Source organism: Ciconia boyciana, chromosome 5 (assembly GCF_034638445.1).
Source record: "Ciconia boyciana chromosome 5, ASM3463844v1, whole genome shotgun sequence".
In the NCBI taxonomy this organism is placed as follows: domain Eukaryota; kingdom Metazoa; phylum Chordata; class Aves; order Ciconiiformes; family Ciconiidae; genus Ciconia; species Ciconia boyciana.
In genome coordinates, this window is record NC_132938.1 from 13,723,143 (window position 1) to 13,739,457 (window position 16,315).

Genomic DNA, 16,315 nt, shown 5'->3' on the forward strand with positions numbered 1-16,315 from the left:
TTTTCTTTGAAGAAGTCCTGGGTTTGGTGTACTAAGCCTGTATAACGACCTTTAAACACAGGAGTCAGATGAGAAAAAAAAATGTTCATCCCCTCTCCTCCTCTTGGCCAGAGAGTGATGTGGTGACTCACTGAGATACAAAAGCAGCTCCTGGCCCTTCGCTCCTGATAAACACTGACAAGCAAGGAACAAGGCCAGTGGTGCTGCGCAGTCAGATTCAGCAAATGATAAAAGTGTTTTCTGACCCTTTACTGTCCCTGAAACAGGCAGGGTTTATATCAGCCATGACAGACAGCTGGTGCTAATACAGCCCCTCCCACCCCAAAAAAGCATGCTACTCCCTCATGGCATATTACAGGCATCTACAGCACAGTGGTGGCATGATTTATCCTGTTTCTTTTTTCATTAACCAGATGGAGATAAACCTAAATACCAAACAACTCTTTAAACCATCAGATGGAGAGGTGTAACATACAAACAGCTGGAAGCAGAAGCTAGAAGATTAAAATGGGAAACGGTGCATCTCTGGGAAATATTCACCTATTCCTTCTAACAGAGGCTGCAGGTAATGATTACAAATTGGGGATTCTTCATCAAGCAAGTCTTTCAACTAAGTTCAGCTGACCTCAGTGACATTCTATGGCCCATGTTCTTGTCCTGGCTTTGGCTGGGATAGAGTTAATTTTCTTCCTAGTAGCTGGTATAGTGCTGTGGTTTGGATTTAGGATGAGAATAATGTTGATAACACACTGATGTTTTAGTTGTTGCTAAGTAGCGCTTATACTCAATCAAGGACTTTTCAGCTTCCCCTGCTCTGCCAGGTGCACAAGAAGCTGGGAGGGGACACGGCTGGGACAGCTGACCCCAGCTGCCCAAAGGGCTATTCCATACCGTATGGCGTCATGCTCAGTATAGAAACTGGGGGGAGTTGGCTGGGGGGCAGCAATCGCTGCTCAGGAACTGGCTGGGCGTCAGTCAACGGGTTGTGAGCAATTGCATTGTGCATCACTTGCTTTGTATATTCTTTTATTATTATTTTCTCTTCCTTTGCTGTCCTATTAAACTGTCTTTATCTCAACCCACGGGTTTTACCTTTTTTTTCCCCACCCGAATCTCTCCCCCATCCCACCAGGGTGGGGGGGGAGGGCAAGCGAGCAGCTATGAGGTGCTTAGTTGCCAACTGGGGTTAAACCATGACAGCCCTTTTTGGCGCCCAGCGTGGGGCCCGAAGCATTGAGATAACGACAGGTCTGACCAGAGCGTGTTAAAACAAATTTGTTATAAGCGTTCATTATATTAGTTTAGTAGTCGCTGGTCACCGTGTTGAGTTATTTGCTCTCAAAGTTGTTGTATTTGTTCTCAGAGTTGTGTATGTAACACCTTATTTGCCGTTTATACTGTTTATTAGTATTCATGTGCTGTTTATCAACTCTGGGAGGTAGATTAAGGGTATCGCTTTGCTGTACTGTGTAACACTGGCTTATGGTATGATAAAATTATTGGTCATGAGATCAGTCTGGTATTTGTACTCAGCATTGCCGACACCTCTGTACTTCAGGAGCCATCTGTCAGAAATTAATAATAATTACACTTTTTACTTTTTCTCCTCGGAGAGCCAACCTATGGGGGAGGGATCTTCCTCTATCTTCCCCTTCTCCTCCAGACTAATTACTATAGCTCTTGAGAATTTTGAATATCCTTGGGATATTCAGACCAGCATGTTCCTATTGCAATCCACTGACCAAGCCAGTCCCTGAGCAGTGATTGCTGCCCCCCGGCCAACTCCCCCCAGTTTCTATACCGAGCATGATGCCATATGGTATGGAATAGCCCTTTGGGCAGTTGGGGTCAGCTGTCCTGGCTGTGCCCCCTCCCAGCTTCTTGTGCACCTGGCAGAGCAAGGGAAGCTGAGAAGTCCTTTACTTAGTGTAAGCACTACTTAGCAACAACTAAAACATCAGTGTGTTATCAACATTATTCTCATCCTAAATCCAAACCACAGCACTATACCAGCTACTAGGAAGAAAATTAACTCTATCCCAGCCAAAACTAGGAGAGTTCTGCAGAAGACTTTGCCTAAACAATACAACCTCCCCACATTCTGAATTGCTACCAGGTATTTTCTTCCAGAACATTTCATACCTTCAGTTTCACTGTAACTATCTTCCCAGGAGCTTAAGCTCTCAAAAACACACACAGACACACAAAAAAAGGCCTGCTCCAAAGGAGTTTATAACCGACATTGATTAAACTGCAAGCCAGCTATCAGTAATGCTTCTGCTTCCTGCAGAACTGTTGTGTTTGGGTTTTTTAAAAGCAAAGATTTTTATACAGATAACCCACCAGCAACTAAAAAATAAGAGATGCTTTAATCAGTTCTTAATGAGTAAGAAAATCGTATCAATCTTTGGGTGGAAAAATGAAAAACAAACAAAACCCCCAAGGTCATAACAATGAAAAATAAAAGTTAAATGGCAATATGCGTACCCGTCAACTGTAAAATTTGATCATCAATTAGTGTCACAGCTTCATCATGCATCACCTGCCCTCCAATGACAAATTCCAGTCGTCCCTCCTGAAGCAACTGATGGACCTACGATATTGAAATGAAGACACAGAACATAAATATAATTTCAGTCTTATCCAAAAAGGCTGCAAATTCATTTCGGATCACAGCACACTACCTAGACACAACACTTGTCAAGAAGGCATCCAGGACAAAAGTGGGATAAAAGGCTGTCTGTACTGAGTACTATCAAAAGAAGAAGGGGCAAAAAGCATACCAATGTGCTGCACAGCACATTGATTTACCCAGCTTACACTGAAACCAGGTAGCAAGCACGAAGGATGCGCTGCCAGGTAGACCCTGACCTTCTGGTGTTTCTCAGTACGGCTGTTACCACCCCTTTAGACTATCTAAACACCAGACTCGTCCCCATACGCTGCACTGGCAGCAGCCGAGGATCCTGCCTCAAGGCAACTAGAGCTGGAGGATTAAAACAGAAGATACTAGTGCTTCTCCCAAATTCTTCCTCCTGCCGCATCTGTCTTGACTTGAGAAAGGCACTGGGTGGCTGGATGAGAGAACAATATGCAACCCCATACAAGCACTAATGGCCAGGGTCCCGGGGTTTCCTTTAGTCTATCTCTGCAACAGTTTGGAGACTGAGATCTGTGGGATCCAGGAGGGAGACTGAGTGTGCCATCACACCAGGGCCATAAACACATCCCTTCTACTCTGTATGCATCTACCTTGCCTTCAGAGGATGGACAGGTTGCTCAACTTGTGAGAGACAAAATGCTTTATTAAAAAATAGTTATTCCACATGTAGCAGGTTTGCCTGCCTGATAAACCCAATGCTAACCTTCATTTCTGGTCTCTTTTTCCTAGTTTAAAAACTGTCAATATATTATGACCTGTTCAACCGTTCATGGTTTTTCTGGGGTTTTTTTGTTTGTTTGTGGGTTTTTGTTTGGTTTTTTGTTTTTTGGTTGTTGGTTTGGTTTGTTTGTTTTAATTTCAGCCACTAGAAACAAGTATGCCAACAAGTACAACTTTCAGCAAATGTGCTGGCTGAAGTTGGGGGGGTGTTTGGAAGGAGGGAGTAACAGTCTGTGTCCCTTTCTAGAAGCGTTAGGGAGTCTCCTGTTTTTATTATAGCTACTTCACTACCTAGAACTTCAAAGATACCTCAAGCTTCCAACAAAGAAAGTTTGTATAAATATGTATTTTAATCTCTAGCCCCCCCCCCCCCCCCTTTTTTTTTTTTTTTTTAAGATGGATGCCAATTCCAGAGCTATTATGTTTATTTCCCCAGGAACCTTCAGTGAATGCCCCTATGTCTGCTCAGATACGATGCCAGATTGTCAATTTTGATTATAATCATTCCTCTCTTTCACAATGTTGTGAAAACGCTTCAGGGCTCAGCATTCATAAATTAGTTCCAGCCGACTGTGGTGACTGATTAGCATGCTGGGAGACCCGATAACATATCTGGTGTCAGCACAGAACTGGTCTTGACCTACATGAAAAGCATCTGTGGCTATTATTCCCTATTTGGATAGATGTCCAAAAAAGATACCTCTGATCCAAACTCTGGGCCATGGAAACTTTTTTTAATGTAAGTTTTGTGGAACCACTGAGAGGCTGAAAACACAAGAAAAATAATTAAAGTAATTTAAATAATACCCAATCCTAGAAAAAAAAAAGAAAACAATATCCTTAATGACAAGCACTTTTGCTGACCAGAACTGGGCAAAAGGAAAGAGGAACCAAGGAAACAGACACAGAAGTACTACAAGCAGCAGGCTGCTACGGTACTAGAACATATCTGCAGTCCTTGGGACAACTACTACTATCCTTACATCAACTCACCCCTACAAACCAGACAGAAGTGGTTACACATCTTTTTTCCCCTTCTTAAAAACACCCAGACACCAAGCCAGGGTAAGGCGACAGGAATGGTTCACGTAAGAAAATATTGTGGAAATAACATGCACTGAGAACTAAGAGGTTCATATCTGGCTGAATACTGCTGCAATACATTTCACTTCTGCATATTCTGATCTGAATTGTAAAATCAGCTTCAGTACCCAGGCTGTACTTTTTACTAGTTTTTAATGCTACCACTCTAATCCAAAGCCGACATTCCAAAAGAAACTAGAATTAAATCCTGTATTCCAAGTACAAAACCAAATTAAGAAAAAAACGGCAAAATTAAAACCAGAGATCCTGTACTACAGAAAGTCATTAATGCAATGCTAGAGTTCAAGTGGAAAAAGCAGGACAGTAGCCAAAGTGACCTAATTTCAAGGCCCAATATTTGCAACTTGCTCATGTTAAAAACACGTCACTTAATCAGCAAGCATCATAGCTCTTAAACATTAGAGATTAAATGTTTGACACACAGGATTCGGAGAAATTTGTTTTTAATAATTTTAATTTTCAGAGAAGCAACTATAAAGTAACTAGAGAACTGACTAAAAATGCATAAAAGCAACAATTATCAGTAATTAGGCTAGGAAATTAAAGGCTGAATCATATATACTAGTTTTGCACTACTGAGGTCAAATGTGATACACATTTACTCTTCTTGCTATTATGCGGAATCCAGAACAGATATTAGAAACACAGGGCTTTACTTTATATTTGGGTTACAGCACCATAACATACTTGAAATAAGATCAACTTACCTTAGAAAGTTAGAGTACTCTTCTGTCCCTGAACAAAGTAGTTCCTATGCTATTTTCTTTAATTCCCCCACCCCAGACTTACAGTACAGTTTTCTAATTAAAAAAAGACAAGAAAATTGTTCTGCAACAGGCAAGTATGGGCACAGTGCCCACATAAAAACAGTGAACTGCCTATACACAGCAAAACCTCTCATACAAAGGTCAGCTGCACAGAGGTCGTAAGCTATTATTTAAATACTAAACATTAGAGAAAATTCAGAATTTACTGAAGGACTAGCTTAAAAAAAAAAAACAACAAAGAAGAGGTGTCTTTTTTACATGACACTTTAAACAAACTGAAATGTAAAGTACTGTAAGTAATATGCTGCTGGACCCTGGTAACAAAACAGACCATGGAGTCCTGAGTGAGTACCTATGAGAAGCTGCACCTCTACACCCTCTGGTTTTAGGGTTCAAAACTTAAACATCTTGCACTGCAATGCAACACATGACCAGCTGCTAGGCTACCAGCCCAGTCTTTGATTTCAGCATGTTTGTTTCATGCCAGAGGAAAGAAGAAATGACAAATAAAACTTTACAATGTCTTTACTAGGAAAAAAAAATCCTCAAATTAAAGCTCTGAAGACTGAAAGGGATGACAGCTTATAAATAAACAAACCCAAGAAACAGTTATTGCTGTTGAATCTATAGTCACGTCTTTGCTGCATTTTCCTTGTTTACAAATGGCAGGTTTTTGAGCAGTACTTAACTGAAAAGAAAAAAAGTTCCTTCCTGTGAGCAGTGTTAGGCAGCAGTTCATAAGCTTCAGATGTTTAACAGATATTGGTACAGCCTCTTTCAGAATCACCCACATCTTACACTAGCGTGCCCCCAAATAAGAAAGTCACCGATGAAACAAGAATTGGAAAGCGTAAAGAGTCTTCAGTGCAAAGGTTACTACCTCCTACCGCTGTGATCTATAGTTGGGGTTTTAACCTCTTGCAACTGCCTTTAGAGTTAACGTCCCTTCATAAGAAGTACCAGATTCAGAGACAGCTTACACAAGACCTGCGTAAAAAGCAAATGGTAAAGTACTTTGCCCCTCCTTGCCCCCTGAAAAGAGCGTGGATTCTTTGTTAGCAGGAAGTTTGGCTCTGGTAGAACTTACCTGCTGCTTGTACGTATCTGTGGCTACTGCATCCCACCAGAGTCGAAAGAATTCCTGCTCCACAGCAATAAATTTGCGCTGCTTTCCTTTCATTAGCTCTTCTACAACAGATGTGTAGACGTTTGCTGCATAAGCATGCATACTTTCCTGAAAAAAAAAGAAATAGAAAATAAACTCTCTGTTTTGCCCATATTAAATGGGCTGTTTTGAACACTCATTGGGCTTGAGAAGAGAGAGATCAAATACCTCACATTTGTGGCACGCTTCCTTTGTATGCTCAGAAAGACGAAGTTCTCTCTGGTTACGTACAGCCTGTGGGCCCTTCTGCTCCAAAATACATCCTCTGACTGGGGACCTGACTAGATCATAGTGTAGCTTCCCCCACGATGAGCAGACATCAATACAAGCTTTCTTTTTGATGCACTGGGAACAGCTTACCCTGTCCCTCATTGCTTACTTTAAATCAACAATGTCATGAATGATAAGACTTTGCACCACCATAGTTAAAAAACCTACATGCACACTTTATTCTTCCATTTCTGCTCTTCTTTTGATAGCCTGAATTATCAGAATTGTTTCTTCAGCACGAGTATCACTCTGTGCTGTGGGTGTGCACTGCCAGGATAATACAGCGATACATATACTGTCAATTATACTATTATGGCCCTAGAAGTTTCAGTCATGAAAAATAACTTAATTCTGCTTGATGTTTTAGGATAAGAGTAAAACCAAAATGGCAAAGGACTCAGAATGAGTTTGACTGTTGATGTAGAAACATGCAGTGTGAGAATTTGTGCATCTATCCTGTCTATGCCATTCCTAAAGCCACTTGTATCCCAGAATGAGGCCTATGGATTTCATTGGAATGCAAACATGACAGCTGTATCCACCGAATAACCTATCACACTGTTACATACTATGATATGGTACCAAATGAACAACATCACGTTAATTTTAAAGTTGCACGCATCAAGGTATTTTATGTACACTTAGCCTTACCAGAACAACTTCTACTGACTACATCCAGTCTTACACCCTTTACTTAATTTCAAACTGATATAGAATGTCTGAAGACAACAGCAGAGATCCTAGAATGTCCTGCAATGTCTGTGTTTTCTTGCAACAAAGTTATCTGCATGCTATAGCACAGCTATTTTAACACTAACCATAACACTTTTCTACTTAAACTACTGGTACTTGCTTAAGAATGCACACCACAATACATACACATCTGAAAGTGATTGACAGATCTCTCACCCACCTAAAAACTAATGGGAATGATATGTAAAATATGAACCCACAGTTTTAATTTAGGCAAGTTTCCTACATGAAAATCACATTTTGAAATAAGAAGGGGATGATGTGATCCAAATCAGAAATGAACTTTTCCTAACTCCTTGCTTTCCACAACTGAAATCCAGCTATCTTTGTAAAAATGGTAAAGTGTCATTAGAAAAGGGAAAACATTTGAGTGTAGGAGGAATGGCTTAAAATACTGTAGTGCTTATCTAAATAATTACTTGTTCAATGATTTCTCAATCGGTTCTTAAGAGGTTTTTGAAATCAAGATCATGATTAGATGCTTAATACAATGTGAAATTTTAACGAAGGAAATAGCTTTTAAGTTTTACTAATACTCAACAGTGACACGCTCAAATGATTGCTAAGGAATTTTCATTTTTCACTGGCAATTGGCTACAAACAATACATCCTAAAATCCAAGTATATGTACAATGATTACAACATCAGGCTCAATTTTAGTTCTTAATACTTAAGTGGAGTACACTAGATTTTCAGAGCTGAACAAGGACTTTTCAAATTTAATATAATAACAAAATATTCTGTGTGATAACTTACTGAAAATATTTTCTTGAGGTATTTTGGAGACTAAGGCAAGCCAGTCTTTATTCTGACTCAAACTACACCGAACTAAGCAGTAAGATATTACCCAATTCTGCAAAGTTTATAAACCCCAGTTGTCTGGGTGGGAACTGAAAATAATTGTTCTCACAAACCAGGATACTTGCAAGCAACAGTAAGAATTCTCTTTCCAATTCATATTCTCTCTCAGCTAATGAGATACTCTGAAACAATAAGCAGTGACCCAGTATAAATAATCAGGTAAGACTTTACTTATTTAAATATAGATTTTAAGCTTCTACCATGATGTAAAAATTATTTTGTACTGCATTCCAGACAAGGATGAGGTGTCTTTCGCACCTATGGCAAGATACATCAGTGAGATGCCAAATCTCACGTAAATTATGGTACCACTGCTATTATCAGATTGCAACAGATAGCTTGCTTTGAGAGGAAAAAAAGTTTTATTATACATCCAGTGCGGGAATTCTCCAGCAATACTATAATTTCCAGCACACAATGAAGATTGCTGTTCTGATATCATAAGTAAAATGCTTATTTTTCACATTATAAATGGAGAAATGAAACACTAAAAATTAGAATGTTGTCAGTCATGAGTGAAACCTAATAACTAAGCAAACCAAGAATGTAAAATAGGTTGGGATCACATGAGTATCCCACAGAGAGTTACCTTTAGGTTTCACTTGACTACAGAAACATTTGAAAGGATCCACAGGTAGCCTCTGTGGTTTTTGACTGCAGGAATTGCTGATGCTTGTGATTTAATAGCAGAGGAACTGAGGCTTCAAGCCATTGCATCTTCTCAAAAAAAAAAAAAAAGGAAGATAATTACGTGTTTCATTTCTCTCGGAAGAGACCTTCGACCACTAACTGGACACAAAATAAAAATTAATTTTGTGTTCTCTTATGCAATTTCTGAGTAGGAGTTTGAAGTATTAAAGGAAAAATCCACTAATCTTTCCTAAAAAGGGAAGACAAAATACATGCACAGCAGAGATTCCTTGGCGAGCCATTAGCTCTTTTTTATTACAGTTACTCTTAAACATCTGATGCCATATCACTCTATCAAATGAAGTATCCACAGCATCTTTCACATAAGTGAAAGAAATTCATACTAATGAAGAATAATTCAGGATTTTGACTAACAAATATAAAAGGTATTAATGCCCCACCTGATTTATTTTGCTCTACATCTCATTTATTTAGGAAAAATTACTTTGCTACTACACTTCCATAGCACTAGGCTCCAACCCCACCCCAGCCATCAAGGACCTGGGATCCTGCTCTTCTCTCTAAGAAAAGACAGAAAGTTTTCCTGGGGTTTTGGCTTAGTAACAAGATAAACAAAAAGACCAAGAAAATCTGCCACATAATCAAAGCACACCATCACACAGATTGAAGATTTTCCTTTAAAAAAAAAAAATCTGTCAGGAGCATCCTGCAGAACACAGGCACACGCAACCCCAACATTCATGGGCACAGCTCCTAAGCTAACCAACCATGCCGCCTCCAATGTTGCAGAAGCGTCGGGATCCCGAAATACGAGGTGATGGAGCACACTCCGGGACAGCCTTCGGGCAGGAGATGCACCTTAACAGGATTTATCTCTGCAGGCGGGCAGGTGTTAGGACAGGAGCGGGCAGACCCCCCGCAGCCAGCGTTACACGACTCCGGGCAGTTCTGCAAGCTTGAAGGCGCACAGGGAGCTTGAGCTGAGGTCGGGCAGCGGAGAGGCTCAGCCCCGCCAGCCGACGAGCCCGCCCCTACCCCAGCAGCCGCCGGGCCGCCGCAGGGGGAAGGCGGCCGCGCCGTTATCCGCCCCGGCCAGCCTCGCTCCGCAGGGGACCCCACCTGCACCGTGTAAACCCAGCCGACGTCCATGTGGCTGTGGGCGACCACGAAGGCCCTCAGCTGCCCCCGGCCGCCGGCCCGCGGGAGGAGGCTGAAGAGCAGGAGGAGGAAGAGGAGCGGGGGGCGCATGGCGGCTCCGCGGGCTCCCCGCCGCACTTCCGCGTCCCGCCGGCCCGGCACCGCCTCCCGGCACGGCGGCCCCGGGGCGGGGAAGCAGCGGCTGCCGCGCCGGCACCATCTTCACCGCCCGGAGGCGTCAGGGCCGCTCGTCGAGAGGAGCTGCTTTGTTAGGGGAAGAAACGAAAAAGCTACAGCAGTTTTCCTGTAGCCGAGAGGATTCCGGGGCTCGAGGGGTGACTTTGTCTTGGCCCCGAGCTGCTCGGCAGGTATTTGAGGTCCCTACAGCAGGGTGCGAGCGCCACTTAAAACCACAGCCCCCGGGAGGTGCTGGTGGCTCTTGCTGGTAGCTCTGGGGCTGGTTTTCTTATAAAACTAGATTGCTCAGAGAAATGTTGACTTCTGCATCTCGGACGACTATAAATCCTTATGGGTTTTTTTGAGGAAATTCTTTTGAATTGAACGCAAGCTCTTTATTTCAGGGTTCATTATGGATTATTGTCTGCATCTTTGAAGGTTTGAAGTTGTAGCAAGATTAAATTTTATTTTATGTGGTTGACCTTCTGATCCCATTTAAATTGGTTTTATGACTCGTCTTATCACTGCTAGCAAGAGATGGACCCTGTGCTGTGAACTGAAGAGGTAGATTCTTGTGTCTGCATAAAGTCCTGCTGAAAAGGAAAAAAATCCAACGCATAATTAAAAAATGTTACAGGGTAATGTAGCCCAAACAATCTGCTCGAAAGTTTTGTCTGCAGTTGCACCAGCTCTGCCCAATCTATCATTGTGATATTAAAAGCCCAAATAGTTTAAGCTCTTTTTTAAAACTTGACTCTTTAAAATACACAGTAGTATAATTTGACTGCATTGCTTCAGTTCTAGTTTGAGTAAATTACATGCTTTTAACAACATTACAATCCTGAAATGACAAAAAAATATCATACCAAACTCTAGCTCATTTACAACAGTGCGAAAGTAAAGGACATCAGATGAAGGTGGCACCTGCTCTCACCTTCAAGTTTGTCTGTTGATTTAGCATTGCTAGTTTCCAAACCTAGTTAAACCAGTCATCTCTTGGAAAGAAACAATCACAAATAGCTTAAGAGTGTGTGTCTACAGACTTACACTGATAAAAGTAATAGATTAATTCATACTGGACTACCTGGCACTTGGGTGCAAAATAACCCATCTCAATATTCAAGATACCTGTAGAAACAGATCACACACTGTAAATTTGATTTGCATCTATCCCCTCATATTAGAAGGAAAAAAAATGCGTGCTGCATTACATGCCAAACTGGGTGAATTTTTTAACATATACAGTTTGTAAATGTTTGAAGTCCAGAATGAAAAATGCGATGTAAGTCAGTAATACTGAGTTGAACAGCATAAAATTGCTACATTTTATAAAAATTAAATCTAACATGAATGGATTCTCCCAGAACAGGGCCCTTGTTTGCTAATTAACATGGTAGACTAGAGTTTTCTCCAAAAAGAAGAGGCTAACACTGGAATGCTAAGGTTAATTTTATTTATGATAATACATTGTTATGAAGAGCAATCAAGGTCTGTAGGTAATTTGTTGGGGGAGTTAGTATCACTGTAAGCAGCTGGATGAAGCTTTACTTTAATACAGCTCTATGATACTCTCTTTTTCCCCAAATCATCAGCTTAAACCTTTTCAGTTCCAAGAAAGCTAGTGCGCATCCAGCAAACATATGGTTTAGAGATATATATACACAGTCTAAATGAACTGGTGTTCTTTTACCCCAGAAGGCATTATGGTCTTTGTAATTTAGGTGAAGTTCCCAGGAAAGCTTAAGCGTTGGTGTTTTGCTTTGTTTCTAAAAGTAGCTGAGAATGTTTGCAGAACATTACTCCCATTTTAAACCTATTTCCTTCAGAAAGTGTAATTGTCCTCCTTATTCTTTCACAAAGGCCACAGTGTGGCACTGTCTTGGATGCAGTGGAGAAGAATATAAATATTTTAACAGAATACTTTTATTAGGAAAAATTGAATGAAACTGCCCACAGTTTATGCACCTAAAGGCATTAGGAAGGTCTCCACTTGTTGCAAAAAGGGATGAATGTAGTATATCAAGTAGAGTTTATGCTGAAAATAATGCTTTCTCACCATTTACATACCATTTCACAAATAGCAAAAAGCTAGATGGAGGAGCCAGTGTAACTGTGCCGTAACAGCTGCCTCCATTGGTATTTTATCCTCTTGTTGGCTCCTAATCTCATAGTATGGCTTGATTATAGTCTTCCTGTATTATTTCTTAAGCTTTTCTCATCTGCCCGTACAAAGTGTGTTTGCTCTCTTTGACATGAGCTGTGCTATATGTGGGCCTCTGACACTGTCACCTCAAAAAGACAGAAGATGTAGGCAGGATGCTGCCAGCTATAAGCTAAGCAATCACAATCCTGTTAAAGTAAATACCAAGAAAGCTACCTGGTGAACAGAACAATTAACATACCTTTGCATTTCCCTCCTGTGGTGTTTTTGGGGTGGATGTCTAGAATCCAAGCATAAAGGCATTTGTTAACATAAGTTCACTCTAGCTGACTGTTTCAGTGTTTTAAAACTTGCCGTTCCCCTAAACATTTTCCAGTGGAGGCAGAGGTCACTACACAGAGCACTTAAGCCTACTTGATAACGTGTTTGCTTTTTTACTTCCCTCTCATGGATGCTGTAAAGACAGTTTGTGGATCCACAGGGGTCCACGGACTAGATGAAAACCACTCTCTAGCCTTGCAGTGATTTCAGTGTATATAAAACCTGACAATTTACGTGGTATTTGCAGCCTTTATCCGTAAGATAGCCTACACAGCCTAGGAATGGGAAGAGAACTGAGGTGAATGTCGTGATGAAAACACAGCTGCCGGCACCTGGTGTGTTGAGCTGGGAGAGACCATACGGATGCTAGCATGGGTGATGCTGGCGAGGCCCGGGTGTGTGGGGTTCTCCAGGGGTTGTGTGTCCAAGCTCCTGGTACAGCTGGGGATACCCACCCGTGGACGCTCGGCTGGCCGCACCGCAGGCAGTGTGCCTGAGGCACTTGGAGGGACACGGCGCAGCCGGCGGCACCTGATGGGGAGTTCACGACTGAAGTTGAACCAACAGCAGGGAGGAGCCTCTACTCTGGGCCGCGGAGGGAGGCCGGGAGGAAGGCCAGGCTGTGGCGCCGCATCCCGCCGCCGCCGTGCCTGGGGCTCGCCTCGGGCAGAGCGGCCGCCCAGCCCCGCCGGCAGCCCGCGGCGCCCCGCTGGCAGCGGCCCCGCTGGCAGCCCCCGGACCCCCGCCGCGGTGCTGGGGCCACCCCGCGCCCGCTCACACCTGTTGGGGCCGCGGCAGGGCCGGCGGTGCCGGGCGCGGCGGGTCCTGGCGAGGCTGCGCCGCCTCCGCCGGGAGCTTCGGGCGGAGCCTTCCCTCCTTCCCGTCCTCCCTCCCCCGGCTCCCTGAGCGCCCCGAGGCAGCGCCCGCTGCCTGCGCCGCCCGCTCCGCTGGGAGAAGGAGGAGGAGGCGCCCCGAGCTGCCGGCGCTGGGAGCAAAGCAAGTAACAGTTCAGAGCACTGGGCGCCTTTCGGAGGGCAACACACATGTCCCACAAGCAGGGTATCTGGAAACGCTCCCCCTTCCCTCGGCCCTCTCTGCTCTCCTCTTATCCCTCCGTTCCCTCCTCTGCCCCCTCCATCTCTCCTCCCCACTCCTCCGGCTCTGTCTCTCTCCTCCACCGCCCTCTTTCCCTTCTCCCTTCCTCAGCCCTCTCCCCCCGACTGCCTGTGCCTGGTCGGGGGCCCTGGGTCAGGGGCCCTGGGTGCCCCCGACTGACTGTGCCTTTCCTCCCTGCCCAGTTGGCGGCCCCCCAGGCGAGAGCGCGGTTGACTGGTGCCTTTACCAGCTCAATGGAGCAGCCGAGTTTGAGGTCTCTGAAGGTGAGTACAGGGGTGCTGAGGTGGGGCGCGTCCCCTTGGCCACTGCCCTGGCTGGCAGCACGTGGAGAAACACGGCTCGCTGGTGGGAGGGCGGCTGGGGCAGAACATGGCAGCCGCCCGGGGCGTGGGACCTGTGGGGTGGCAAAGATGGCGCATGGGCCCAGCGCAGGAGGGGAGGTGGGCTGGCAAGGGGTGGCTGCCGATGGTTTGTGTGTGCCGGGCCTCGTGTAAGTGTCTTGCCTGGTTTTGTTTTGTTTTTTTGGCAGAAGTCGGGTTTCGCAGCTAGCAGCCTAGGTGGCATCAGTCCTCTTGGCCTTGGCATTGGTGGCTACTGGTGTGAGGGAGGCTGTGTAGTACCTGCTGGAAAGTTTTCTGGCCTTTTTTTTTTTTTCCCCTCCTTAACTTTGAAGAGAGAGGTAACCTGGAAAGTTTAATTTTTTAATATTCTGTGATCAGAAAAGGAACAGCCTTTGGGTGCCAGGGCAAGAAAGTCTTCCCTCTGTCTCTGAACCACATATGATTTTGAACATGCAGAGTATTTAAACTTAGATGTCTACCTATGTTTTCCAGTATGCCAGATGCATACTGTGCAGTGTCCGTGAGTATATTTCAGTGCCTGTTTTCAGTGAGTTAAGTGGAGCTAGGACCTCATCTCCACGTTTTGGTCTGTTGGTGTTATGCATGTCTGAGGGGAGTGCATTTACTGTTTGTAAGGGCTTAAAATGCATCACAAGTTCAGCTGGACTGAAAAACTTTCTAATGCTGAGGAAAGTGACGCACTGTAATAGATTGGCTTCAGGTTAGACATTAGGGAAAGCTTTTCAGCATTGAAGCACTAGAATATATGGGGTAGGTAGACAATGAAATCTCACTCACTTGAGGTATTTAAGGTTTGTTTCACAAACATGGGTTGAAGCAATAAAGCTACAGATCTTGCCTTGGGGCAGGTAGATAGTCTACCTGTTTGGGGTCTCTTTTAGCTTTATTATCTGTGATTCTGTGGGATGTGAAGTTTTGTGTTATGTCTTGTGTTCTGCTGTTTGAGAAGTGATTTTAAACCCCAGTGTACTAATAATAAGCTACATCTTGATCAAAGCTTTGGAGTAAGTTTAATTTTTCCTCCCAATTATTCCATGGTGGTTTATATTTCAAGGTATATTTAATAGTGTGTAATTACACACACTTGCATACTAAAGCATTTCTCAAAATAAAATATGTTGTGATTTTGTGCCTAGATTAATTTTTTTTTTTTTGGTGAAACTGCATACCAAACCAGATGTGATGACGATAGGTGGGGGTGGAAATTACATCCGTGTGAGGGAGTGTAATGAGTGAGTGACAGCATTTCTTAGGCATCATAAAATGTTGAAAACAAGCTTTAGGTTGGCATTTACTTTCATTTAAAGATTTGAATGAGTAGAATATGCTTCTTAACCTTATTTGTCTGGGTAAATACCAGTGTTTCAGCACTGTTTTGAGACTATAATGTTTTCTTCTCAACAGGTGTTTTACTCCTTTGATTTTTTGGGTCATCTTTTATCACATGGCATAATTTTTTAAAATTCGTTTGCTAACCCTGACTTCAGTTCTCTTTAACACTGGCAATTTATGGATGCCCAATTTTACTTCATGACTTACATGGAAACCTTACGTGTTTTCTCTTCTTTACTCAGCATGGGAATATGTGAAATTCAGAGAACAGGAAACAGGCTGAAGCAGTGTAATTTGGTCACATAAGCTGTAGAGTCAAAGTCATTTGCAGGTAGTAAACCCTGTTTATGTTAATAGGATTATATATAACTGTGACATACATTTTCCAGAATACATGTTGTCTATTAAATGCCACTGATATCTAGGAACACATACGGCAATATAATCAGCACACTTTGCAGAAGTGAAAAACAACATTTAAAAGAAAGGACCACTATGGCAGGTTGCTTGACCTCTTTTGCATGCCAGTGTTTTGGATTAAGTCCAAACCCTTTCCTTTGCTGAAGTTTGCCTCTAAAATAACTTAAATTACACAGAGCCAAACAGAATCCTTAGCTTAAAATGGATTGTTCCTGTGACTTCCAATGCAGATTTTTTTTTTTGTTCTGCAACATTTCTGTCTTAGACTAGGAAAGAAAATTATTCTTTTTCCAAAAATAGATGTGTTAGATGAAAAACATTCATTTACATAACAGA

General features: G+C 42.9%; 2 protein-coding genes across 2 annotated transcripts in view; one reads left to right on the forward strand and one right to left on the reverse strand.

Annotated features, from left to right (window-relative positions):
- The window catches only part of MAN2B2 (mannosidase alpha class 2B member 2), a 33,017-nt gene extending 22,773 nt beyond the window's left edge, over positions 1 to 10,244 (reverse strand). The window contains exons 1-3 of the mRNA XM_072863000.1: positions 10,073 to 10,244; positions 6,341 to 6,487; positions 2,488 to 2,593 (exon numbers count right to left, since the gene is read on the reverse strand). Coding sequence (XP_072719101.1) covers positions 2,488 to 2,593; positions 6,341 to 6,487; positions 10,073 to 10,201 — 382 coding nt within the window. The 5' untranslated portion in view covers positions 10,202 to 10,244. The remainder of the gene's footprint in view (positions 1 to 2,487; positions 2,594 to 6,340; positions 6,488 to 10,072) is intronic.
- Positions 10,245 to 13,603: 3,359 nt separating this feature from the next.
- Positions 13,604 to 16,315, forward strand: part of PPP2R2C (protein phosphatase 2 regulatory subunit Bgamma) — a 201,649-nt gene continuing 198,937 nt past the window's right edge. Inside the window, exons 1-2 of the mRNA XM_072861598.1 lie at positions 13,604 to 13,808; positions 14,048 to 14,128. Coding sequence (XP_072717699.1) covers positions 13,793 to 13,808; positions 14,048 to 14,128 — 97 coding nt within the window. The 5' untranslated portion in view covers positions 13,604 to 13,792. The remainder of the gene's footprint in view (positions 13,809 to 14,047; positions 14,129 to 16,315) is intronic.